The sequence below is a fragment of the Pristiophorus japonicus genome, chromosome 16 (assembly GCF_044704955.1).
Source record: "Pristiophorus japonicus isolate sPriJap1 chromosome 16, sPriJap1.hap1, whole genome shotgun sequence".
In the NCBI taxonomy this organism is placed as follows: domain Eukaryota; kingdom Metazoa; phylum Chordata; class Chondrichthyes; family Pristiophoridae; genus Pristiophorus; species Pristiophorus japonicus.
In genome coordinates, this window is record NC_091992.1 from 30,671,132 (window position 1) to 30,697,603 (window position 26,472).

Here is a 26,472-nt window from a genome sequence, read left to right on the forward strand (position 1 = left end):
GACACCGGGAATAACTCCCCTGCTCTTCTTCAAAATAGTGCCATGGGATCTTTTGTCCATCGAGAGAGCAGGTCCTCGGTTTGGTTTCAATCCACCGACAGTGCAGCACTCCCTCAGCACTGTACTGGAGTGTCACTGAAGTTTTTTTTTCCAATTTAATTTCAATTCGAACAAAAAAGGGCATGAGTAATGAATGGAACTTGGTGAGGAAGGGGAATGATGGTGTGGGTAAGGATGCGGGCCATAATATTTTGGATATTTGGATTTTTTTTTCTCTCCTCAGAAAATGAGAAGTGAAATAGTTGGAAAAATCCAGGTACACGGGACTGTTGGGCCAATGCAATCTTTGTAATTTTTAGCGACCGGCGGATTGCAGGGCGGAACGAATATTCAATGCGGAGTGACCGTCAGGAACATTTCGCTGTGACGCTCGGGCAGGATGGAGGTGTAAGTTTTTTATTAATGTGTTGTAAATAATTTGTAAATAATTGTCTACACGGACCTGGTACCCGGGGCACGGACTCCCGGAGAGGAGCAGAAGCTTTAGCTCCGATTGTCTTTCCCTCAGGGAATTCTCGCATCTTTCATTTCACTTCACTCCAGTCAGGTCTTGTTCACTCGGATTTCAAATCCTTTATGTTTAAATGGCTTTGCAAACAGTCTCACTTTTTGATACAAATCTCCCTCCTAACGCTGTCAAGACCTGCTATTTTAAATTATGGTTAATTCTAAGTATTAACTAAGGTAAAGGAAATAATGTATGCAGAAATTTGTTGTAATTACAGCCCCACCACTCACACTTCCCGACCTTCCAATCATTGCTGACAGTGCTGGCCAAGGTCACAAATGCCATCTTGCCACAGCTCACTGTCCCTCCTCTATACCACTTTCCACATCACAGACCATACCATCTCCTCCACTTCACAGACCATACCATCTCCTGGAACATCTCTCCTCCACAGTCCATCTCTGGTGCACTGCTCTCCCAGGTTCCTGCTCCAACTTGTTTCACCATAGACTTTACAGGTTGAACCTCCCTTATCCAGAACTCCCTTATCCGGAACCACCCCTCATCCGGAACCATTCCCGGCCGCCGGGTGGCGCACGCGCAGAACTCCGGCATGAACAAATTGAAGTCCTTCCTCGCTGCCCACTCCCGCAATCGTTGGCCTGACCCCGCAATCCACCCCCACGATCTCTCTGCTACACCCAGCCCCAAGCCAGCCAACCCCGATATCCCCTTGCTCAGTACCCTGTACCATCCGATTTAACGCGACCACCCGTCGTCCGGAAAAATCCCTTATCCAGAACAGGCCCGGTCCCGAGAGTTCCGGATAAGGGAGGTTTAACCTGTACTTGTCAATAGCCTCTCCTCTCATCCACGCACAGTCACCGTTGGTATATCCCAGGGCTCATTCCTTCAGCACCTCTTCATTTATATGCTACCCCACAGTGATGTGATCTATGAAAACACAGGGTCAGGTACCTGATGTCTCCAAGCAACACTCAGCTCTATCATTCTGCTTCTTCCATCAATGATGTTGCCAGTCTCCCCAACTATCTTTGACCAAAACTTGTCTGCCCGTGTCCTAACTCGCACAAGTCCCGTTCACCCATGATCCCTGTGCTCGCTGACCTACATCGGCATCCTTATTTTAAGATCCCTCCATGGTCTCGCTCCTCCCTATCTCTGTAATCTCCAGCCCCACAACCCCCCGCAATGTCTGCGCTCCTCTAATTCTGCCCTCTTGAGCATCCTTGATGGTAATCGCTCAGCCATTGATGACTGTGTTTTCTGTTGCCTAGATATCAAGCTCTGGAACTCCCTGCCTAAACCTCTCTGCCTCTCTACCTCTCTTTCCTCCTTCAAGACAGTCCTTAAAACCTCTGTGTTCAAGCTTTGGTCACCTGCGCTAATTTCTACTTATGCGCCGTCAAATTTTTTATCTCAATACTCCTGTGAAGCGCCTTAGGGCATTTCACTAAGTTAAAGGCGCTATATAAATGCAAGTTGTTGGCAAAACCAAAGCCATTCTTTTTCTCGACAAGCACATATGCACCTCTGTCCTCAACCAAGCAACCGTCTCATCCTAAATATCGAAATTTGAAATCTTTGTTGCACCATTTGACACTTTACTCACCTTTCTCCCCAACCAAGACTCTTTTCTTTCACCTCCAAAATGGTGCCTATCTCCATTCTACCCCTCTCTCTTTGCTGCTGAAACCCTAATCCCTCCTTTATTAACTCAAAGCTCAGCTTCTTAAACATTCTGTTTGTTGCTCTTTCCACTCCAAAGTACAACTGATCCAAACTATTGCCATCATCTTTGCCCACACTTCCTCACCAAGCTCCATTGGCTACCCATGCCATAGTGAATTGATTGGAATATCCTCCCCTTGACTGTCAAATTTTTCTGTGGCCCCATATCACCCACCCTCAGTAATCTCCTCTAGCCATACCTCTCCATTAACACTAGATCATTAATAGCCACTCACTTCCCGTGCACCTGTAGTAGCCTGCCTTTGTGTTTTTGCATCTCCTCAGCCCCTCTATTCTCCTTCCTCAGTGGCTATTTTTTTCACTGCTTTGAGATGTGTCTCTGCACATGAGCGATGTTGAAATGAAAGTTGTCAAAATAATGGGCTGGAAATTGGGGTCGGAGGCTTCTCACGGGCGAATGCCTCCGGTACGCAAGTTAAATCCACACCTACCTGGTGCCTCCATATCTTCAAAGACTTGTGCTCCTGAGCCTGCAGGCATATGCTTGCGTAAAGACCCACATATCCCAGGGGCGCATACGATTCGCAAGCGTCCCTGGGATCACGTGAGCCAGCTCAACCAAGCACAAAGGGGGATTCCCATTATGCTTATGGGGATTCCATTTACATACAGAATCCCCATGAGCATAATTAAGAATCCCCTAAAAAAAAAATAGATTTCAGAGTACTTAAAAATAAATTATCAAATGTTCAAAATTAATTAATAGATTTCAGAGACTTAATTAAAAATAAATTATCATACGTTCAAAATTAATTAAAATACAATTTAAACATTTAAAACACAAATTAAATTTTTTGAAAAAATAATTTAAACTATTTTCAAGGGGCCAAAAATAACCTAAACTAATTTCAAATGTTTTTGTTTGGCTAAATAATTTTAAAAGTGTTATTTTAATATTTATTTAAACCCTTAGGCTGGTAAAAGCAGGTGTAAGGGTTTCCTTGGTATTCACTGGGCACTGGTTGGACAAATAGCCCAACTCTGCGCTAGTGAATGTCCATTTCCTGCGGATTCGACGATCGGTCAAGCTGAAAATCCGGGCCAATATCCTGGGTTCAAAGGCATCCTGGGTATTTTTCAAATAGTACAACCAACAACAACAACAACTTGTATGTATATAGCGCCTTTAACCTAGTGAAACATCCCACAGCGCTTTTTTTTATGAGACAAAAAATTTGACAACAAGCCACATAAGGAGAAATTAGGGCAGGTGACCAAAAGCTTGGTCAAAGAGGTAGGTTTTAAGGAGCGTCTTGAAAGAGGAAATAAAGGTAAAGAGACGGAGAGGTTTAGGTGGAGAATTCCAGAACTTGGGGCCCAGGCAACAGAAGGCACGGTCACCAGTGGTTGAGTGATTATAATCAGGGATGCTCAAGAGGGCAGAATTAGAGGAGCGCAGACATCGCGGGGGATTGTGGGGCTGGAGGAGATTAGAGAGATCGGGAGGGGTGAGGCCATGGATGGATTTTAAAACAGGGATGAGAATTTTGAAATCAAGGCAGTGCTTAACCAGGAGCCAATGTACATCAGCGAGCACAAGAGTTATAGCAAGGGTTATCCCCTTGAATTATGGCAATCTGGGACAAATGCTAATTAACAGATACCTTTCATATCTATGAAGCAGAGCCATGTATTTATAATATTTACTGGTAATTGGCTACTGAAAAAGCACGTGTAAACTGTTCTTGCTGTTAATGTCAGTTGTCACAGTCTGGTTTTCTACCCTTTCACCTATTATAATAATACGGGAAAAAAAATATTATGCAGAGGTATCCAGCCGAGAGATTTAAGGCTGCAGTTTGATTATTGGATTCTGACCATGAAACACTCGGATCAATCAAACTCTTATCTCAAGAGTGAGTGCAGAAACCATTAATTCCTGTTTTGAGTAATTCAATCGCCACCTACTGGCAGTAAGTGGAACTCCACACATCTATATTCAGCAATAAGTTTAAAAATAACTTCGCCGATACAGTGAGCCCCACATTGAGTGAACACCAATTTCATGCTAAAACATTTACATTTGGGTGTTCATTGAAAATGAAACAGCATTAGGAACAAGAGCTAAACATCTAAGTAAATTAACGTAAACTACCTATACTTGATATTAAAGAATCGATAGAATTAGGACAAGTTACAAAAATTAAAGAACAGAAGTAGTTGTTTACTCTCAATAAAATCTATTATTGCGGTCCCTCTTCCAGTTGTAGTTGATGCAGTTGTCAGTGCATTGAATGTTGACAGGAACTTGGATTTATATAGCACCTTCAACATAGAAAAAATATTCCAAGGAACTTCACAGAGGTGTAATCAGACAAAAATGAATGCTGAGCCAAAGAAGGAGATTTTAGGAGAGGTGACCACAAGCTTGGTCAAAGGGGTTGGTTTTATGTAGGGTCTTAAAGGAGGCGAAGGATAGATGGGGAGGAGTTTAGGGAGGGAATTCCACAACACGGGGCCTAGACAGTTGAGTTGCATGACTTCCAATAGTGCGACAAGAGGGGGAGGAGGAATTGCACAAAAGGCCAAAGGCAAGGGAACGGAGCATTCGGAGAGTGTCATAGGGCTGCAGGAGATTACAGACAGAGCGAGGGGCAAGGCCATGTAGGGATTTAAATACAAGGATGCGAGTTTTAAATTTGCGGCTCTGGGGGACTGTGAGACACTGTAAATCATCAAGTACAGGGGCAATATATGGGCACATAGGCTAGTGATTATGTTGCTGGGCTAGAAACCCAGAGGCATGAATTAATCCAGAGAACGCGAGTTCAAATCCCACCATGATAATCTGAGCATTTTAATTCAATTTAAATCTGGCAGTAAAATACTCTTATCGTGAAAACCTCAACTAGTTCACCAATCTCCTCTAGGGAAGGAATCCTGCTGTCCTTGCCTGGTCTGGTGGTCTTTTGAGCAGTGGTGATGACAGGGGTTTTGAAATGGAGGAATAGTACTTGAGGAGAGGGACCCATTTACAATGTCAGCTGGCTTAAATTGGGTAGTCAGTTTAATAGAAATGGGGTCAGGGAGTAGGAGGTGGGTCTCGTATGTCAATAGCCCGGATTTTGGGGTTAAAATAATGGTGCGGCTATCCGCGCTCACTGTTATAAAGGATTAAATCGGACATCAGTGGCGCACATTGGCCAGGATTTTGCGCAGGGTGTAGTGGTCCGCACAGGTGCAGTTAAACATGGAAATCAGGAAGCTGCTGTTGAGTTTCCCTGCTTCTCCACAACCTTCGCTACACTGATACCTCGCCGAGAGACTCGGCATTCACAGACATGAAGGGTGTGAAATTGGGGTACTTGTTGCTCATCGGCAATTTCGCTAGTCATGTGACTAGTAGTTGCCTGCGACGGTTCTTGAGTTAAATACCAAATGACACATTAGACATAGAAACATAGAAAATAGGTGCAGGAATAGGCCATTCGGCCCTTCGAGCCTGCACCACCATTCGATAAGATCATGGCTGATTATTCCCTCTGTACCCTTTTCCTGCTTTCTCTCCATACCCCTTGATTCCCTTAGCTGTAAGGGCCATATCTAACTCCCTCTTGAATATATCCAATGAACTGGCATCAACAACTCTCTGCGGCAGGGAATTCCACAGGTTAACAATTCTCTGAGTGAAGAAGTTTCTCCTCATCTCAGTCCTAAATGGCCTACCCCTTATCCTAAGGCTGTGTCCTCTGGTTCTGGACTTCCTCAACATCGGGAAAAATATACCCGCATCTAACCTGTCCCGTCCCGTCAGAATCTTGTATGTTTCTATGAGATCCCCTCTCACCCTTCTAAACTCCAATGTACAAAGGCCCAGTTGATCCAGTCTCCTCATACATCACTCCAGCCATCCCGGGAATCAGTCTGGTGAACCTTCGCTGCACTCCCTCAATAGCAGGAATGTCCTTCCTCAGAGTAGGAGACCAAAACTGAACACAATATTCCAGGTGAGGCCTCACCAAGGCCCTGTACAACTGCAGTAAGACCTCCCTGCACCTATATTCAAATCCCCTAGCTATGAAGGCCAACATACCATTTGCCTTCTTTACCGTCTGCTGTACCTGTATGCCAACTTTCAATGACTGATGAACCATGACACCCAGGTCTCGTTGCACCTCCCCTTTTCCTAAGCTGCCACCATTCAGATAATATTCTGTCTTAGCGTTTTTGCCCCCAAAGTGGATAACCTCACATTTATCCACATTATACTGCATCTGCCATGCATTTGCTCACTCACCTAACCTGTCGAAGTCACCCTGCAGCCTCTTAGCATCCCCCTCACAGCTCACACTGCTACCCAGCTTAGTGTCATCTGCAAACTTGGAGATATTACACAATTCCTTCATCCAAATCATTGATGTATATTGTAAAGAGCTGGGGTCCCAGCACTGAGCCCTGCGCCCTGCGGCACTCCACTAGTCACTGCCTGCCATTCTGAAAAGGACCCGTTTCTCCCGACTCTCTGCTTCCTGTCTGCCAACCAGTTCTCTATCCACGTCAGTATATTACCCCCAATACCATGTGCTTTGATTTTGCACACCAATCTCTTGTGTGGGACCTTGTCAAAAGCCTTTTGAAAGTCCAAATACACCACATCCACTGGTTCTCCCTTGTCCACTCTACTTGTTACATCCTTAAAAAATTCCAGAAGATTTGTCAAGCTTGATTTCCCCTTCATAAATCCATGCTGACTTGGACCGATCCTGTCACTGCTTTCCAAATGCGCTGCTATTTCATCCTTAATAATTGATTCCAACATTTTCCCCACTACTGATGTCAGGCTAACCGGTCTATAATTACCCGCTTTCTCTCTCCCTCCCTTTTTAAAAAGTGGTGTTACATTAGCTACCCTCCAGTCCATAGCAACTGATCCAGAGTCGATAGACTGTTGGAAAATGATCACCAATGCATCCATTATTTCTAGGGCCACTTCCTTAAGTACTCTGGGATGCAGACTATCAGGCCTCGGGGATTTATCGGCCTTCAATCCCATCAATTTCCCTAACACAATTTCCCGCTTAATAAGGATATCCTTCAGTTCCTCCTTCTCACTCGACCCTCGGTCCCCCAGTACTTCCGGAAGGTTATTCGTGTCGTCCTTCGTGAAGACAGAACCAAAGTATTTGTTCAATTGGTCTTCCCCATTATAAAGGTCCTTTCTTACTATTGCATTAATTTCCTCTTTAACCAACAATGCCACCCCGCCTCCTTTTCCTTTCTGTCTATCCTTCCTAAATGTTCAATACCCCTGGATGTTGAGTTCCAAGCCTTGGTCACCCTGAAGCCATGTCTCCGTGATGCCAATTACATCATACCCGTTAATTGCTATCTGCGCAGTTAATTCGTCCACCTTATTCCGAATACTGGCGATACTGTTAATGTTCGTTTAAAACAGAAATAGTACAAGACTCACCACTTATACTTTATAGTTACCCAATAGGTCCGCGGATGATCAGTCCGTCGGAACACTGTTCTGTCAAGGGTCTCTTCCCTGGTGCCTACTTCTGACGAGTGTTGCTCCAAGGTCCTCGCTATGGACTGTCCGAACCTGTCTATCTTTATACCCTCCTTTTCATGCAATAGTCCTGTCCTAACTCGTCCAATTGGTGCCAATAAGTCTGAGGTGATCAGGTCAATAAATCTAAGGTAATTAGCTTCTTTCCTGCTGAAATTGACCGTGCATACTCGGTATTTGTGTTGGGGGAAATTGGCTCTGCTTTGTCTGCCCAGACCAGTGATCTTATGGCCTGTACTTCCACCATCCTCCCTTTGATCAATCATCATATATTTATAATGATTTGATTACAGTAGGGTTTCGGCTTTGATACGGGGTCCTCTTTGTACTTGTCCTCTTCTTTCGATATTAATAAAATCTTCGTTTCCAATTCTCATAGGTCTCAATGGGTGAGTGCAGAAGCTTGGTTTGGGTATCGGGCAAATTTGTGTTCCGTAATGCTTGGTCCTTTTAATGACAGCGAAACAATAAATCCCATTTCCTAAATAGGCACTCCTGCTGAATGTTTGGGCCTTCACATTCAGCATGGTCAGAGTACAGTTCTTGGCGGTGCTGGTCTTGAAACCACACTGTGCAATGTTTGCGCAGCTGGCATCCATCTGGAGGATGGGGTTCCTTGTTCGAGGTCAGACTCTGAATTTGGGTATTATTGATCCAGGTGGGGACTCTACCCTCTTTGGCTTCCTGCACGTTTTCCTGTAATTATTCTATCATCCAGTTTCCATAACTTGCATCTGAGTTTGGTTCTCTGCTTTCTTGGTAGTATTGATTAATTGGTTGATAGTCTGAGCGTGTCTTTCCAATATGGTGACCATTCTTCTCTCCAGCTTACCGTCATCTTTTCCTGCCTCCGTTACCTGTCTCTGATTATTATTTAAACTATTTAAAACCTGCTTTATTTGTCCGGTCCATCCCTTTATCTTAGGGTTAGTAATATCTCATGTATCGACTGTGGCCATTCCTGCCCCGTACGCTATACCTATGTCATTTGCAATGCTTCTTTTCCGCCTACTCTTTCCGTCTTATTTGGTCCTATTTCTTGTCACAACAGTAGTGAAGTCAGGTCCTGACACAATATCCTTAAATTATCCGGGCACCAGTTGGGTAACTGAATATTACTTATGTTAAGTACAACAGATATCAACTCATACTGTACATTGTCATACTCAACCTGATTCGTTTCTCGTAACACAACACCTCCGTTTAGTCCTGGTTCAATATATGGACATTCTCACTTATAGGGAGTCTTGGTAGTGGGGTGGGGGGGTGTCAATGGGATCCCAATAGTAGTCGGGGCTATCGTGTAATGGTGGTGGGAGATTGTTCCCGACGCATTATTATTTTACCCTGATTTTCGCATGAACAGTTGGGCTTTGTGTTGGTCCGGGGATTGCTGGTTATGTTGTCGACTACATCCCATAAACAACTGTAATTGACCATTACCTTTGTTAATATAACAACATATTTCCCTTCCGGTCAGAGTACAGTTAAGCCCTGTCGAGGGGTTGTTGGCTGAGGAGACGTGTAGTACCATCTTGGCCTGCCAAATGGGGTGACGTTGTTGGCTGGTCACATGGTTGCACCTAATAAAAACATAGAAACATAGAAAATAGGTGCCGGAGTAGGCCATTCGGCCCTTCTAGCCTGCACCGCCATTCAATGAGTTCATGGCTGAACGTGCAACTTCAGTACCCCATTCCTGCTTTCTCGCCATACCCCTTGATCCCCCGAGTAGTAAGGACTACATCTAACTCCTTTTTGAATATATTTAGTGAATTGGCCTCAACTACTTTCTGTGGTAGAGAATTCCACAGGTTCACCACTCTCTGGGTGAAGAAGTTTCTCCTCATCTCGGTCCTAAATGGCTTACCCCTTATCCGTAGACTGTGACCCCTGGTTCTGGACTTCCCCAACATTGGGAACATTCTTCCTGCATCTAACCTGTCCAAACCCATCAGAATTTTAAACGTTTCTATGAGATCCCCTCTCATTCTTCTGAACTCCAGTGAATACAAGCCCAGTTGATCCAGTTTTTCTTGATAGGTCAGTCCCGCCATCCCGGGAATCAGTCTGGTGAACCTTCGCTGCACTCCCTCAATAACAAGAATGTCCTTCCTTAGGTTAGGACACCAAAACTGTACACAATATTCCAGGTGTGGCCTCACCAATGCCCTGTACAACTGTAGCAACACCTCCCTGCCCCTGTACTGAAATCCCCTCGCTATGAAGGCCAACATGCCATTTGCTTTCTTAACCGCCTGCTGTACTTGCATGCCAACCTTCAATGACTGATGTACCATGACACCCAGGTCTCATTGCACCTCCCCTTTTCCTAATCTGTCACCATTCAGATAATAGTCTGTCTCTCTGTTTTTACCACCAAAGTGGATAACCTCACATTTATCCACATTATACTTCACCTGCCATGCATTTGCCCACTCACCTAACCTATCCAAGTCACTCTGCAGTCTCATAGCATCCTCCTCGCAGCTCACACTGCCACCTAACTTAGTGTCATCCGCAAATTTGGAGATACTACATTTAATCCCCTTGTCTAAATCATTAATGTACAGTGTAAACAGCTGGGGCCCCAGCACAGAACCTTGCGGTACCCCACTAGTCACTGCCTGCTATTCTGAAAAGTACCCATTTACTCCTACTCTTTGCTTCCTGTCTGACAACCAGTTCTCAATCCATGTCAGCACACTACCCCCAATCCCATGTGCTTTAACTTTGCACATTAATCTCTTGTGTGGGACCTTGTCGAAAGCCTTCTGAAAGTCCAAATATACCACATCAACTGGTTCTCCCTTGTCCACTCTACTGGAAACATCCTCAAACAATTCTAGAAGATTTGTCAAGCATGATTTCCCTTTCACAAATCCATGCTGACTTGGACCTATCATGTCACCTCTTTCCAAATGCGCTATGACATCCTTAATAATTGATTCCATCATTTTACCCACTACCGATGTCAGGCTGACCGGCCTTTAATTCCCTGTTTTCTCTCTCCCTTCTTTTTTTAAAAAGTGGGGTTACATTGGCTACCCTCCACTCGATAGGAACTGATCCAGAGTCAATGGAATGTTGGAAAATGACTGTCAATGCATTCGCTATTTCCAAGGCCACCTCCTTAAGTACTCTGGGATGCAGTCCATCAAGCCCTGGGGATTTATCGGCCTTCAATCCCATTAATTTCCCCAACACAATTTCCAGACTAATAAGGATTTCCCTCAATTCCTCCTCCTTACTAGACCCTCTGACCCCTCTTATATCCGGAAGGTTGTTTGTGTCCTCCTTAGTGAATACCGAACCAAAGTACTTGTTCAATTGCTCTGCCATTTCTTTGTTCCCCGTTATCACTTCCCCTGATTCTGACTGCAGGGGACCTATGTTTGCCTTTACTAACCTTTTTCTCTTCACATATCTATGGAAACTTTTGCAATCCATCTTAATGTTCCCTGCAAGCTTCTTCTCATACTCCATTTTCCCTGCCCTAATCAAACCCTTTGTCCTCCTCTGCTGAGTTCTAAATTTTTCCCAATCTCCGGGTTCACTGCTATTTCTGGCCAATTTGTATGCCACTTCCTTGGCTTTAATACTATCCCTGATTTCCCTTGATAGCCACGGTTGAGCCACCTTCCCTTTTTTATTTTTACGACAGACAGGAATGTACAATTGTTGTAGTTCATCCATGCGGTCACTAAATGTCTGCCATTGCCCATCCACAGTCAACCCCTTAAGTATCATTCGCCAATCAATCCTAGCCAATTCACGCCTCATACCTTCAAAGTTACCCTTCTTTAAGTTCTGGACCACGGTCTCTGAATTAACTGTTTCATTCTCCATCCTAATGCAGAATTCCACTATATTATGGTCACTCTTCCCCAAGGGGCCTCGCACAACGGGATTGCTAATTAATCCCCTCTCATTACACAACACCCAGTCTAAGATGGCCTCCCCCCCCCTGGTTGGTTCCTCGACATATTGGTCTAGAAAACCATCCCTTATGCACTCCAGGAAATCCTCCTCCACCGTATTGCTTCCAGTTTGGTTTGCCCAATCTATGTGCATATTAAAGTCACCCATTATAACTGCTGCACCCTTATTGCATGCACCCCTAATTTCCTGTTTGATGCCCTCCCCAACATCCCTATTACTGTTTGGAGGTCTGTACACAACTCCCACTAATGTTTTTTGCCCTTTTGTGTTCTGCAGCTCTACCCATATAGATTCCACATCATCCAAGCTAATGTCCATTCTAACTATTGCATTAATCTCCTCTTTAACCAGCAATGCGACCCCACCTCCTTTTCCTTTTATTCTATCCTTTCTGAATGTTGAATACCCCTGGATGTTGAGTTCCCAGCCCTGATCATCCTGGAGCCACGTCTCCGTAATCCCAATCACATCATATTTGTTAACATCTATTTGCACAGTTAATTCATCCACCTTATTACGGATACTCCTTGCATTAAGACACAAAGCCTTCAGGCTTGTTTTTTTAACACACTTTGTCCTTTTAGAATTTTGCTGTACAATGGCCCTTTTTGTTTTTTGTCTTGGGTTTCTCTGCCCTCCACTTTTCCTCATCTCCTTTTGCTTTTGTCTCCTTTTTGTTTCCCTCTGTCTCCCTGCATTGGTTCCCATCCCCCTGCCATATTAGTTTAACTCCTCCCCAACAGCACTAGCAAACACTCCCCCTAGGACATTGGTTCCGGTCCTGCCCAGGTGCAGACCGTCCGCTTTGTATTGGTCCCACCTCCCCCAGAACCGGTTCCAATGCCCCAGGAATTTGAATCCCCCCCTGCTGCACCACTGCTCAAGCCACATATTCATCTGCGCTATCCTGCGATTCCTACTCTGACTAGCACGTGGCACTGGTAGCAATCCCGAGATTACTACTTTTGAGGTCCTACTTTTTAATTTAGCTCCTAGCTCCTTAAATTCGTTTCGTAGGACCTCATCCCTTTTTTTACCTATGTCGTTGGTACCAATGTGTACCACGACAACTGGCTATTCTCCCTCCCTTTTTAGAATGTCCTGCACCCGCTCATGCATACCTTAGTTAGGTTACCATCCAGGCTGGTCTCGTGGCACATTTTTGCTGTACCATTACAGGCACATACGTTATTCCTGTTAGTCGGGGCCTCCCAACTGCTTGCCGCATTAGTGCAGTTTGTGAAATGTGTTTCTCCAGTCCCATTGGCATAATAAAATACCTGCACCAGAGGACTTGAAGTGTTACCTTGGATCTTTGCTGCCATGGCGAGGATGATTACCAAAATTAGTCTCTCCATGGTTAACCCCTCGTTACTACTTCTACTATCTCGTAAGGGGTTCTCCGTCTCCTCCCTCTGACTCCTGACACCCACTTACACAATGATATATTACAATGCAAATTACAATTATAAACAAACACACAAAATCATTAGTCCATATTTCAGCTGATTACTCCATTCGTTAGATAGGTCCCGAAAATGTTCTGATTCCACCCTGTAGGATAATAAAATGCAGTATCAGTTGCTCTCCTTACGGAGTAGGTCTTCTCAATCTCCTCGAACCAGGGGCAGGGCCAGGCCAAGGTATTGGATGGTTTCTAGTTCACGAGACTCTGTTCCTTTTTCTCTCCCTGGGAACCGTCGTCCTTGCTTCCTTCTCCTGGCCGGGGGGGGGTGTTTAAGTACTCGGAACGCGTGCTGTTCTGGGTCCCCCCATGTCCACTGAATTCCTTTTTTGAGCAGTTGGTACAGAGGTTTTGCTACTCGAGAGTAGGCTTCTATGTGGTCATGGCAGTACCCAGTAATACCAAGGAAGGAACGGAGTGAGGGTACATCTGTCGGGACAGGGAGGCTTGAGGCCGCCTCCTTTCTTTGCAAGTACACGTCTCGCAAGCCGTGGGTGACGGTCATTCCGAGGTATTGCACTGAGTACTTTCCTATCTGAGCTTTCTTTGGGTTTAACTTAATTCCAATATTGAAACAGGCGTGCAGCAACTCGTCTAATAACTTGGCGTGTTGTTCTGTTTGTAAAAGTATATCATCTACATAGAGCACAAGGACCGAGGGCTGCGAAAAACCCTTAAAGCTGTGGTTTAAGATGTTGGAGAAATTGAAGGGCTGTTATGAAAGCCTTGAGGCAATCGGGTCCAGGTATATTGTTGGTCCCTGTGAGTGAAAGCAAACTTGTATTGACATTCCTTCGCCAAGGGGATGGACCAAAATCCATTACTATTGTCCAATACTGAAAAAAACTTTGCAGCCGGGGATAACTGGATAATGACATCAGGCGCGGTATCCACGGTGACTGCGGATGGCGGGGTCATCCTGTTAAGGGCTCTGTAATCTATAGTCATCCGCCACGACTTATCCGTTTTTTGTACCGGCCAGACAGGAGAATTGTGAACAGACGCAAGGTGTCATAGGACTCCTTGTTCTAACAAACTGTGTATAATACTGTCTACATCACCCTGGGCGGCTGCTAGGATCCTATACTGTTGTTGAGGGGGCGGGTTGGGTCCCGTAACTAGGACTTCAGTATTCATTTTACTGCACTCATGTTTATGGGTAGCAAAAGCATGCACATTCTGAATTAGAATTTCCTGTAGTTCGGGGGAGGGGGTCATCTCTGAAGGGTTAAAAGTGAAAGTTTTCATGCAACACACCCGCGCATCATACGTTCCATGACCACGACTTGCTGCATTAAGCCTGACATTCTCCATATACATCTATTGGCCGAGTCATAGGCTAAATTATAAATTCTCATAAAATCAATTCCTATGATATCTGTCTCTCGCACGACATGTGGAGTGGATAAGCAGGAATGTTGAAAGAAATAGTGTCCCAATCCTATCTCTCATTGCTTAGTGAGATCATCTCCCATTAGGCTATGGCCAGTAAAAGCCACTAAGTAAGACTTTCTGGTCACTCATTTCGTCATGTGTGAATTGGTGTTTACTACTGAGGCAGGTTCTGGTTCCTCTCGTGCCCCATAAAAATGTGGTATCGCGACCTCCTACCTAAAACAATCGGGCGTCTATGGTTATCATACTCGACCTCACACACGATTTCCGAGGTCGGACCCCGTCAATAGTCATAATCTTGTTCGTGGTACGGGTTCATTCTACCCGTTCCTCCCTTTTGATTAGAGCAGGGGATGGCCCTGGGCTTGCAACATTGACTCTGCCAGTGTCTGGTTTCTCCACAGTTATAACATGGCCCTCGGGGGGCGGGGAGTGTCCGGAAGAATTCCTTGGGTTATAGAGGCCGGGATCACGTGGTGCTTCTACTTTCCATTGCTTCTGACCGTGCCCGTGTCTGGGGACTGTCTGATATGCATCCACTCGTCTCTTTTGGACTGTGGGTTTGGGGTTTTCCTGGTACTCTCCATGCACTAGTCATGCGCCAATGATCCATGCTTCTATGTGGGTCTCATCGGAGGCTTCAAAATGCTTTACCGATGCTTTACCATGAGCATTGGCGTGGGAACATAAGGTTTTGCGCCACTGTGAACTTAGGGCGTCTGTCAAGGTTGTTCTATCTAAACCTGCCCCAAAGCCGGTTTTAAATACAACCCACAATCTTCCTGCATCGGCGACAGTGTGTTCCTGGTCTCCCTGTTTAAATTGGGCCATTTCATCTACTGGGTTTTTACTGTCTACTCCAGCGGCTGCCTCCACGGCTACCCACATGTCAGTTAGGGTGCCTGTGCCTCGTCGTTGTTCTCGGGGAAAAGCTCCGAAAATAATGGGCCCCACACATAGGGGTATAACTTTAACCGTCTCCACGTCGTCGAAACGACCACTTACTGTGGTCTGGTCTACAGCTGCTCTCCATAAGTGGTAGTTCTTCCCGTCGAACGGGGTCACTTCCTTAGCTAAATCCTTCAACTGGGTTATGGAGAATGGGGTTACATATGTGGAGGGTGCATTGGCATCTGCTCCAGGAGTTCGGGTAGTAGTTACGGGGTGCATGGGGATAGGATCGCTTCCCGGGGGTCCTGGGTATGGGGTGGCTCATGGCCAGGTACCTGTGGGGGTGGACGATACTCCCAGCGATCCGTATCTGAGCTACAATCACCGCCGCAGGGGTCACATTTACATGTCCTTCCCTGGTTCTCCCTATTTTGTCGGAGCACTTGGGGGCCGTCTTCCCCAAAAACATGCATCACCCTTTTGCATGATCAATTGGCTTTCTAATTCTTTGATCGTTTTCTTGCACTGAGTATAGTCTGCTCTGTTTTCCCTATCGGTTATGTGAGCCGCTTGAAGGAATCTAAGGCCAGCTGCTAATTCGCAACATTTGTTTTCTGACTTAGCTACTTGGTCTTGAGCCTCTGTGCACTTTTGCCTCATTTTCTCCTCATTTTGCTTGCTATTATCTGCCATAGTCATACTAGAGGCCAGATGCAAAGTATGGAGTTTTTTTTATCGTTTTGGAGAGTCTCAATTTGATTGGCTTGCTCCGCCAATTTGAGCCTCAATTCCTTAACTTCGTCTGTCCATTTTCCTACGTCTGTCTGACGTCCTGATTTTTTTGTGCTCACATTGGCTGCCAGTAAGACACATTTAGACTCCCTCCTTTTCTTTTCCTTTTTAGTATTGTCGAAGAATGAGTCTGCTCTGGGAAATCCGGGTAAGTTCATTGTTTCAAGCCATCCCCTGAACTGGTTAAACTGCTCTTCCCACGACTGGGAGATTCCACCTTTTCCTGCCATTTCTCCTATGTCTTTCCTATAGTTTTAACTCAGAATTGTCCCATCTGGGTGGCCACTGATGCTCGAATGGTAATTTCACTAGTTGTGTGATCAGTAGTTGCCTGTGGCGGTTCTTGAGTTAAATACCAAATGACACACTAGACAATGGCGGTACCGTTAATGTTCGTTTAATACGGAAGTACAAGAGTCACCACTTATACTTTATAGTTACCCAATAGATCCGCGGATGATCAGTCCGTCCTCACACCGTTCTGTCAAGGGTCTCTTCCCTGGTGCCTACTTCTGCCGAGTGTTGCTGCTAGCTCCTCGCTATGGACTGTCCGAACCTGTCTATCTTTATACCCTCCTTTTCATGAAATATTTCGTCGAGTTGGTGCCAGTAAGTCTGAGGTGATTAGGTCAGTAAGTCTAAGGTAATTAACTTCTTTCCTGCTGAAATTGACAGTGCATACTCGGTCTTTGTGTTGGGGGGAAATTGGCTCCGCTTTGGCTGCCCAGACCAGTGATCTTCTGACCTGTACTTCCACAGTACTCGTCCACCAAACACCCACAAACACGCCAGAAAAAGTTAGGGCTTATCCAGTCAAGTGTAAATGAATTTTTAACAGAGTAGTAAGTTTTAATTCCTGCCAAACAACCTCTCTGGCACCGAAAATTTACTTTTAGAAGTGTGGAGTCTCATTCCTTCAGATTTTAATTGTTGGAGATTTTTAAATATTTAAGATAAAAACTTTATTTCTGTCTGGTTCATCTCTCTTCATCCCACCTTTCTTTCCCCCTCTCTATTTCACTTCCTGTTGGATTTGAAGGTATGGCTGTCACAGTAATAACATAGTTTCTTAATTTTCCTAAATAGTAACCAATTTCATCTTTGACTGCCTACAATATTGGCACACATCATGACAGAAATGTATTTCTTTGATAACTTTCTTACAGTTACATTGTTGTCTTGAAGGGGAAGAATTCTATTCAAGGAGGCTATTTAAAAAAAAATCTCTATGAATGTTATTAGGTCAGTATTCAGCAAGAAAGCGAGAATGTCAAGATAAAGAACATAGCATCAATAATTAAAGCTTCAGCGCGAGTTCTCTGAATGCAGTGACATGCTTCTGTTGCCACTGATATCACCAGCTGTTTAAGAATTCAAATGGAATACCCAAAACTTGAGCAATTGGCTTTACTTTTCGCTTTGGCACTTGTCCACATATTGCTTCTCTTCTCTTGGAATTGCTGGCCACCTCAGTAGGATTTCCTGTCGCTCATATTTTTTTCCCTGTTATTCATCGCTTTACTACTTCATGTCTTTTCCTACTTCTGGCAATGGTGCAAGTTATGGATGCTGCAAGTTCAAGTTGTGTACTGTCCTTGCTTCTCTTTGCTTGGCCAGTCAAGGCTGATGACCAGATGCTTTTCTTGGACAGGCAGCGCATCACTTGACAGGCAGCTTTGACGCAAATGTTTTCCTTGACGAAGCAGTGTGTTTGAAATCATCTGAAGCTTTTGTGGATTGCAACAGATATCTGAAATGGGCCAGAAACAGGTTAATGGCATCACAACGACCACCTACTTCCACCTTCCTAAACCTCTCTGCCTCGCTCTCCTCCTTTAAGGTCCACCTGAAAGCTTGCCTCTTTGACCAAGCTTTTAGTAACCCCTTCTTCTGTCTCCTCCTTTGGCTCGGTGTCAGTTTTTATCTGATTATGCCCCTGTGACGTGCATTCCTACGTTAAAGGCACTATATAAATGCAAGTTGTTGAATTGGATCAATGTATGTGCCATTCTAAATTTACATGTCTTTTCTATGTTCAGATAGCTATAATATAGTGAAAGTCTTGTGCGTGCATTTTGTACTCACAGTAACTAATTCATTACTCCCCTTGTGCTATTTTCATCGTGCTGGGTGTCGCATTTAAATGATACATATGTACGCTTGCCACATATATTGACCTTTGAGTGAATTCTCCCTTCTCTACGGTAGATGGCGCTATGGTCCTTCCTTTTTGGCTTCTTTGCTGTGTTGGTTCTGGCCTGGTCTGGCTGGGAGTATGAACTGGCTTTAAATTTCTACCTTTTTTGAGCACTTCAAAAGCAAAATCAGGTTATTAATACTATTTAAAATTTAATTACCTTTAATATTTTTGAAGCAGCCCAATAGCTGCAGAATGGTAAAGCCGGTTACACCACAGCAGGAATGGGCTTTCGTGCCTGTGGGAAGGATTCCCGACCTGCAACCTTTCTCCCTTCCCATGATCCGATCCTGGATCACCCACCACCCAACACAGCTTCCACCAGGAGCCCTGCAAACACCAGCACTGGTCATTTCAGTTTCTTAAAGGCTTGGATAGTTTTTAAGGATCTTTAAAGCTCGTTTTGGCTCACAGTAGGAGCCCAGTCTTTCTTAGTGCAGGGGTGGGATCCCTATGTTAACACGGGTGGAGATTTCCCCTGCTATGTGGTAAAACCCTCTATTTAAACAAGATTGGGGTTTCCAGCATGGGAAAGCATTGTGTAGATTTTTAAATCTGGGGAATGGAGGGGAAGTATTTGCTTTCATTCCTCTCCACCCACTTCCTGCTCTCTCCTCCTCCCTATTGCCACTTCTGTGCTTTCTCTTTCCACTGCCTCCACCTGTGCCTTTCCCTTCTATTGCTAGCCTTTCTCGCAAGTGCCCTTGCCTTCCTCAGTTTTCTGCGCCACCTGTTGGTGCTGCTGAATAGTAATACATTCCCTCACCAGTCCACACAGCTGTTACACCTCTCTGTTCCCACCCCAGGCAGCAGGATTCCCCTCCCCCCCCGCCCCCCCCCCCCCCCCCAACTTCCTTCTGCCATGTTCTGCTTCCACCATTCTTTTCCCCATAGTGTTGACCTGAAACCCCTATTGGCATGCCACTCTTCCCCTCCCTCCATGCTCTGCCACTCCCACCATAGCTTGGCTCAGTGGTGACACTCTTGTTACTTCCCCCACACCTGATAAACCCTTCTCCCAAACCTCAAGATTCTCCTTCCCTTTAATATATATGTTTTTTTTAACTTTTCCTCCATACCTATTCCCTCACCGTTCTTTTCTTCACCGTTCGCATCTCATCCCACCAGTCTCTCTCATTGACCACCAAATTCTCTGCAACTCTTAACTTCCCTCTTTCCTGTCATTCAACCCAAATCCTCACCTTACCATCCACTGACCAGCAGAGAGGGGATAGGGAAAACCAAATCCAGCGGTATCCTGCTCCTGACAAAATGCCTCGAACACGACCTTGTCATCACCAACACCTTGTTCCGCCAGAGGGACAAATACAAGGCATCGTGGCACCACCCACACTCTAAACACTGGCAACTGCTCGACTACGTCATCATTCGAGCGAGGGACCACAAGGACGTGCGCATCACCCGCGCCATGACAAGAACCGATGACTGCTGGACGGACCACCGCCTAATCCGTTCCGTCATCAACATTAATATAGCCCCAAAGTGACGATGGCAACAGAAGCAATGCCGCAGAAAAATCAACACTGGGACACTCAAAGACCCAGCTAAGAGAGTCCTATACAGCCAGCGTCTCACTGCCAACCTGCCAACCTTCGATGACCCCGAGACGCAGAGTGCCCACAGCGCTTGGTCTGTTCTCCAGGCCACCATAACCAGTGCCTGCGAAGAGACGCTTGGTCACTCAACCAGGAAACACCAAGACTGGTTTGATGAGAACGACTAAAAGATCCAGGAGCTAATAAGCCGCAAGCGCAGGGCATTTCTGAACCTAAAGCAACAACCCAACTCTGGAGCAGCAAAACAGCTCTAAAACGGCTGAATGCCGAGGTCCAACAAAAAACCCGCGACCTGAAGATTAGATGATGGATGGAGAAAGCACAGGAGATCTAGCGGCTGGCCGACAGCCATGATGTGCAACGATTCTTTAGCGCAGGCAAGTCCACCTACGGCCCAAGCACCCAAGGCCCCACCCCACTGCTGGCCAACAACGGGGAGACACTCATCAAGGACACCGAGGCAGTCAGGGCCCGCTGGAAGGAGCACATCCAAGAGCTCCTTAATTGAGACTCTGTCTTTGACGCGAGTGTCCTCGACTCCATCCCACAGCATGCTACCCGCCACCATCTCAGCAAAACCCCAGCCCTGCACGAGGTAGAAAAGGCCATCCGTCAGCTCAAGAACAACAAGACATCAGGAACAGATGGAATCCCTGCTGAGGCACTAAACTATGGTGGAGAAGCGCTATTGGCGCAAATGCATGGCCTCATCTCTCTCATCTGGAAGGAGTGCATGCCTGGAGATCTCAGGGATGCCATAATCATGGCCATCTTTAAAAAAGGTGACAAGTCCGACTGCGGCAACTACAGAGGACTTTCCCTGTTGTTGGCCACTGGGAAAATTATCGCAAAATTCCTCCTCAACCGTCTTCTCTCTGTGGCTGAGGGGCTCCTTACAATGCGGATTCCGTCCGCAAAGGGGTACAACGTACATGATCTTCAAGGCGCGACAACTTCAAGAGAAATGCAGGGAACAGCGCCAATCCTTGTACATGGCCTTCTTTGACCTCACAAAGGCCTTTGACACTGTTAACCGCAAGGGACTATGGAGCGTCCAAAAGTTTGTCGCCATCCTCCGCCTGCTCCACGACGACATGCAAGCCATGATCCTGACCAACGGATCCACCACAGACCCAATCCACATCTGGACCGGGGTCATCGCGCTAACCCTCTTCTCGATCTTCCTCGCTGCAATGCTCCATCTCACGCTTAACAAGCTCCCCGCTGGAGTGGAACTAAACTATGGAACCAGTGGGAACCTGTTCAACCTTTGTCGCCTCCAGGCTAGATCCAAGACCATCCCATCCTCTGTCATCAAACTACAGTATGCAGATGATGCTTGCTTCTGTGCACAGAGGCTGAACTTCAAGCCATCGTCAACACCTTCGCCGAGGCGTACGAACGCATGGGCCTTAACACTAAACATCCTTAACACAAAAGTCCTCCACCAACCTGACCCCGCCACACAGCACTGCCGCCGGTCATCAAAATCCACAGCGCGGCCTTGGACAATATGGACCACTTTCCATACCTCGGAAGGCTACTATCAGCAAGGGCAGAAATCAGTGATGAGATCCAACACTGCCTCCATTGCGCCAGCGCAGCCTTCCGTCGCCTGAAGAAGAGAGTGCTCGAGGATCAGGCCTTCAAATCTGGTACCAAGCTTATGGTCTACAGGGCTGTAGTGATACCCGTCCTCCTATACGGCTCAGAGACGTGGACCATATACAGTAGACACCTCAAATCGCTGGAGAAATACCACCAACGATATCTCCGCAAGATTCTGCAAATCCCCTGGGAGGATAGATGCACCAACGTCGGTGTTCTTGCTCAGGCCAACATTCCCAGCATCGAAGCACTGACCACACTCAACCAGCTCTGTTGGGTGGGCCACATCGTCTGCATGCCCGGCACAAGACTCCCAAAGCAAACGCTCTACACGGAGCTCCTACACGGCAAGCGATCCCCAGATTGGCAGAGGAAACGTTTTAAGGACACTCTCAAAGTCTCCTTGATAAAGTGCAGCATCCCCACCGACACCTGGGAATCCCTGGTCAAAGATCGCCCTAAGTGGAGGAAGAGCATCCAGGAGGGCGCTGAACACCTCGAGTCTCGTCGCTGAGAGCATGCAGAAAACACGCACAGGCAGCGGAAGAAGCGTGCGGCAAACCAGACTCCCCACCCACCCTTTCCCTCAACGACTGCCTGTCCCACCTGTGACAGAGACTGTAATTCCCGTATTGGACTGTTCAGTCACCTGAGAACTCACTTTGAGTGGAAGCAAGTCTTCCTCAATTTCGAGAGACTGCCTATGATGATGATGACAACTCTTATTTTCAATTAAATTCAATTCATTTGAATTTCTGTATAATTCCCCTCAACTTACACTCTCTTACTTTCATTTCTTTATTTTAGCCAACATTCTTTTTATTCCCAACACCCAAAATATACCTGCACAATAATACATTCTCCATTACACTACATAATCCTCCTATACCACTAGGCAGTCCCTCGTAACGAGGATGACGCTCTTCACACCAAAAAAAGATGGGCTCACAGATGTTACAATGAGTTACATCTTAAAGGATGAAAGATGCCTGTGCGTGGATTTTTTTAACGTGTGGTGACCGTTGCACATCAGCCACCACGGGCTTGACAGAGCTAGGTCTTTGTCGCGGTGCAGGCTCGAAGGGCCGAATGGCCTACTCCTGCACCTATTTTCTATGTTTTCTATGTCTAGTGGCGAGGATTGACCAAGACAACTGGAGACCAAGCTCTGTTACGCCTCAAATCCTCCTACATTACAACAGTGACTACACTTGAAAAGTACTTAATTGGCTGTAAATCACTTTGAGACGTCCGGTGATCATGATGAAGAAAGCTGTAAACTGCAGGAACATATTAATGATCTGGTCAGGTGGGCAGAACAGTGGCAAATGGAATTCACTTCGGAGAAGTGTGAGGTAATGCATTTGGGGAGCAATGCAAATGGTAGGACTCTGAGAAGTGTAGAGGAACAGAGGGATCTTGGAGTGCATGTCCATAGAAGGGAGCAGGCCAGGTAGATAAGGTGGATAAGAAGGCATATGGAATACTTGCCTTTATTAGCCGAGGCATAGACTACAAGAGCAGGGAGGTTATGTTTGAACTGTATAAAACATTAGTTCAGCCACAGCTAGAGTACTGCATGCAGTTCTGGTCACCACATTACAGGAAAGATGTGATTGCACTCGAGAGGGTACAGAGGAGATTTACGAGGATGTTGCCTGGGCTGGAGAATTTTAGCAATGAGCAAAGATTGGATAGGCTGGGTTTGTTTTCTTTGGAACAGAGGAGGCTGAGGCGAGACTTTATTGAGGTGTATAAAATTATGAGGGGCCTAGATAGAATGGATAGGAAGGACCTATTTCCTTTACCAAGGGATCAACAACCGGGGGGCATAGATTTAAAGTAATTAGTAGGAGGTTTAAAGGTGATTTGAGGGGACATTTTTTCACCCAGAGGGTGGTGGGGGTCTGGAACTCGCTGCCTGAAAGGGTGGTAAGGGCAGAAACCCTCATTGCATTTTAAAAGTACTTGGATCTGCACTTGAATTGTCGTAACCTACAAGGTTACGGACCAAGGGCTAGAACCTCCACTTTTGTGCTTATCGCCCAAAAATGGGCATTATTTCCGGCATGGGCGTTAAAAAAGGGTTTTCAGATCGCCGGCTTCTCGCCCATTCATAAAACACCTAAGTTTGCATTTTTGAAAATAGGCGTTTTTTGACCTTCTGCCGTAAAGTGTCGCCGTCCTTAGCAACGGCATGGCAATGCTCGATTCCCGCGATTCAGGAGGTTAAGGGTCATCATGACATGCACAGAAGAGGAGCCAGAGAGAGAGAGGGAGCTCAAAGGCACGGAAAGCGTGTGTGGCTGTGGTGGGAGGCACGACGGAGATTCACCAGCAGCAAAAAGCCTACTAAGCACCAAGAACATAGTTGGCACCGAGTTTTTGTCCAACAAATAAGATATAACATGGAAGGGATGGAGGAGGCCCTGGAGCTAGTAGCCGGGAACACTGGTGGCAGAGGGCTCCCAGTGGTCCCCGAGCACGGCACTCCACTCCTAGATTCTGCACCACCACTGCAAACGACAGATGAGAGCAAGGATGAAGATCCTGTTTCTGCATCAGAGAATGTTGCCCCCTCGGCAGCCCCCGCTCCCGTACCGTGCAACGACCGCATCTGCCTTCATCCCACCCAATGAGGCACCGCCTGAGAAGCTCCTTGGCCAGGCACCGTGGAGCGAGGAGGGGAAGGGGTAGAGGCGGGGAGAAGAAAGGGAGTGGGGAAGGAAAGTGAGGTGCATGTGCACAGGTGATGGCTGTGTTATATTTCCATCTAGGTGTATGCAATTTGTTGTAATGTATGGGGGCTGAGGACCACGCTCCTGCTTTGCCTTTGTATTCTCTGTTACTGGACATGTTGAACATGTGATTTATGTCGATGGTGGAAAAAGTGGGGTGTGGGTGGGGGTTGGGTGTTATTGGCTGTGATACTTAGGATTTCAGACCAATGTTGGTATTAAATTTTTGTTATTGAACATAACTTTATTGCGCATTGTCTCAGATAGCTGGACCATTATACACTGGTGATTCCTTACCATGAAAGGGTTAAATACAACTTAACATCAATCAACGTAAACTTTAACTGGCACCAAGGTAATGGGCACCATTGATGTCTGAGCTGCACACACACAGCAGTGTGTCAGTGTTGTCACTCACATCATAGAAACATAGAAAATAGGTGCAGGAGCAGGCCATTCAGCCCTTCTAGCCTGCACCGCCATTCAATGAGTTCATGGCTGAACATGAAACTTCAGTACCCCCTTCCTGCTTTCTCGCCATAACCCTTGATCCCCCGAGTAGTAAGGACTTCATCTAACTCCCTTTGTAATATATTTAGTGAATTGGCCTCAACTACTTTCTGTGGTAGAGAATTCCACAGGTTCACCACTCTCTGGGTGAAGAAGTTTCTCCTCATCTCGGTCCTAAATGGCTTACCCCTTATCCTCAGACTGTGACCCCTGGTTCTGGACTTCCCCAACATTGGGAACATTCTTCCTGCATCTAACCTGTCTAAACCCGTCAGAATTTTAAACGTTTCCATGAGGTCCCCTCTCATTCTTCTGAACTCCAGTGAATACAAGCCCAGTTGATCCAGTCTTTCTTGATAGGTCAGTCCCGCCATCCCGGGAATCAGTCTGGTGAATCTTCGCTGCACTCCCTCAATAGCAAGAATGTCCTTCCTCAAGTTAGGAGACCAAAACTATACACAATACTCCAGGTGTGGCCTCACCAAGGCCCTGTACAACTGTACCAACACCTCCCTGCCCCTGTATTCAAATTCCCTCACTATGAAGGCCAACATGCCATTTGCTTTCTTAACCGCCTGCTGTACCTGCATGCTAACCTTCAATGACTGATGTACCATGACACCCAGGTCTCGTTGCACCTTCCCTTTTCCTAATCTGTCACCATTCAGATAATAGTCTGTCTCTCTGTTTTTACCACCAAAGTGGATAACCTCACATTTATCCACATTATACTTCATCTGCCATGCATTTGCCCACTCACCTAACCTATCCAAGTCACTCTGCAGCCTAATAGCATCCTCCTCGCAGCTCACACTGCCACCCAACTTAGTGCCATCCGCAAATTTGGAGATACTGCATTTAATCCCCTCGTCTAAATCATTAATGTACAATGTAAACAGCTGGGGCCCCAGCACAGAACCTTGCGGTACCCCACTAGTCACTGTCTGCCATTCTGAAAAGTACCCGTTTACTCCTACTCTTTGCTTCCTGTCTGACAACCAGTTCTCAATCCACGTCAGCACACTACCCCCAATCCCATGTGCTTTAACTTTGCACATTAATCTCTTGTGTGGGACCTTGTCGAAAGCCTTCTGAAAGTCCAAATATACCACATCAACTGGTTCTCCTTTGTCCACTTTACTGGAAACATACTCAAAAAATTCCAGAAGATTTGTCAAACATGATGTCCCCTTCACAAATCCATGCTGACTTGGACCTATCATGTCACCATTTTCCAAATGCGCTGCTATGACATCCTTAATAATTGATTCCATCATTTTACCCACTACTGAGGTCAGGCTGACCGGTCTATAATTCCCTGTTTTCTCTCTCCCTCCTTTTTTAAAAAGTGGGGTTACATTGGCTACTCCCCACTCCATAGGAACTGATCCAGAGTCAATGGAATGTTGGAAAATGACTGTCAATGCATCCGCTATTTCCAAGGCCACCTCCTTAAGTACTCTGGGATGCAGTCCATCAGGCCCTGGGGATTTATCGGCCTTCAATCCCATCAATTTCCCCAACACAATTTCCCGACTAATAAAGATTTCCCTCAGTTCCC

At 46.0% G+C, this 26,472-nt stretch overlaps 1 protein-coding gene across 2 annotated transcripts in view; it reads left to right on the forward strand.

Annotated features, from left to right (window-relative positions):
* The first annotated feature begins 391 nt into the window (after positions 1 to 391).
* Positions 392 to 26,472, forward strand: part of crcp (calcitonin gene-related peptide-receptor component protein) — a 110,394-nt gene continuing 84,313 nt past the window's right edge. The window contains exon 1 of one of the 2 annotated variants that reach the window (XM_070858099.1): positions 392 to 447. In XM_070858099.1, coding sequence (XP_070714200.1) covers positions 440 to 447 — 8 coding nt within the window. In that variant the 5' untranslated portion in view covers positions 392 to 439. Of the gene's footprint in view, positions 448 to 16,393; positions 16,430 to 26,472 lie in introns of those variants that run through there. The other variant, XM_070858100.1, reaches the window with a different exon arrangement.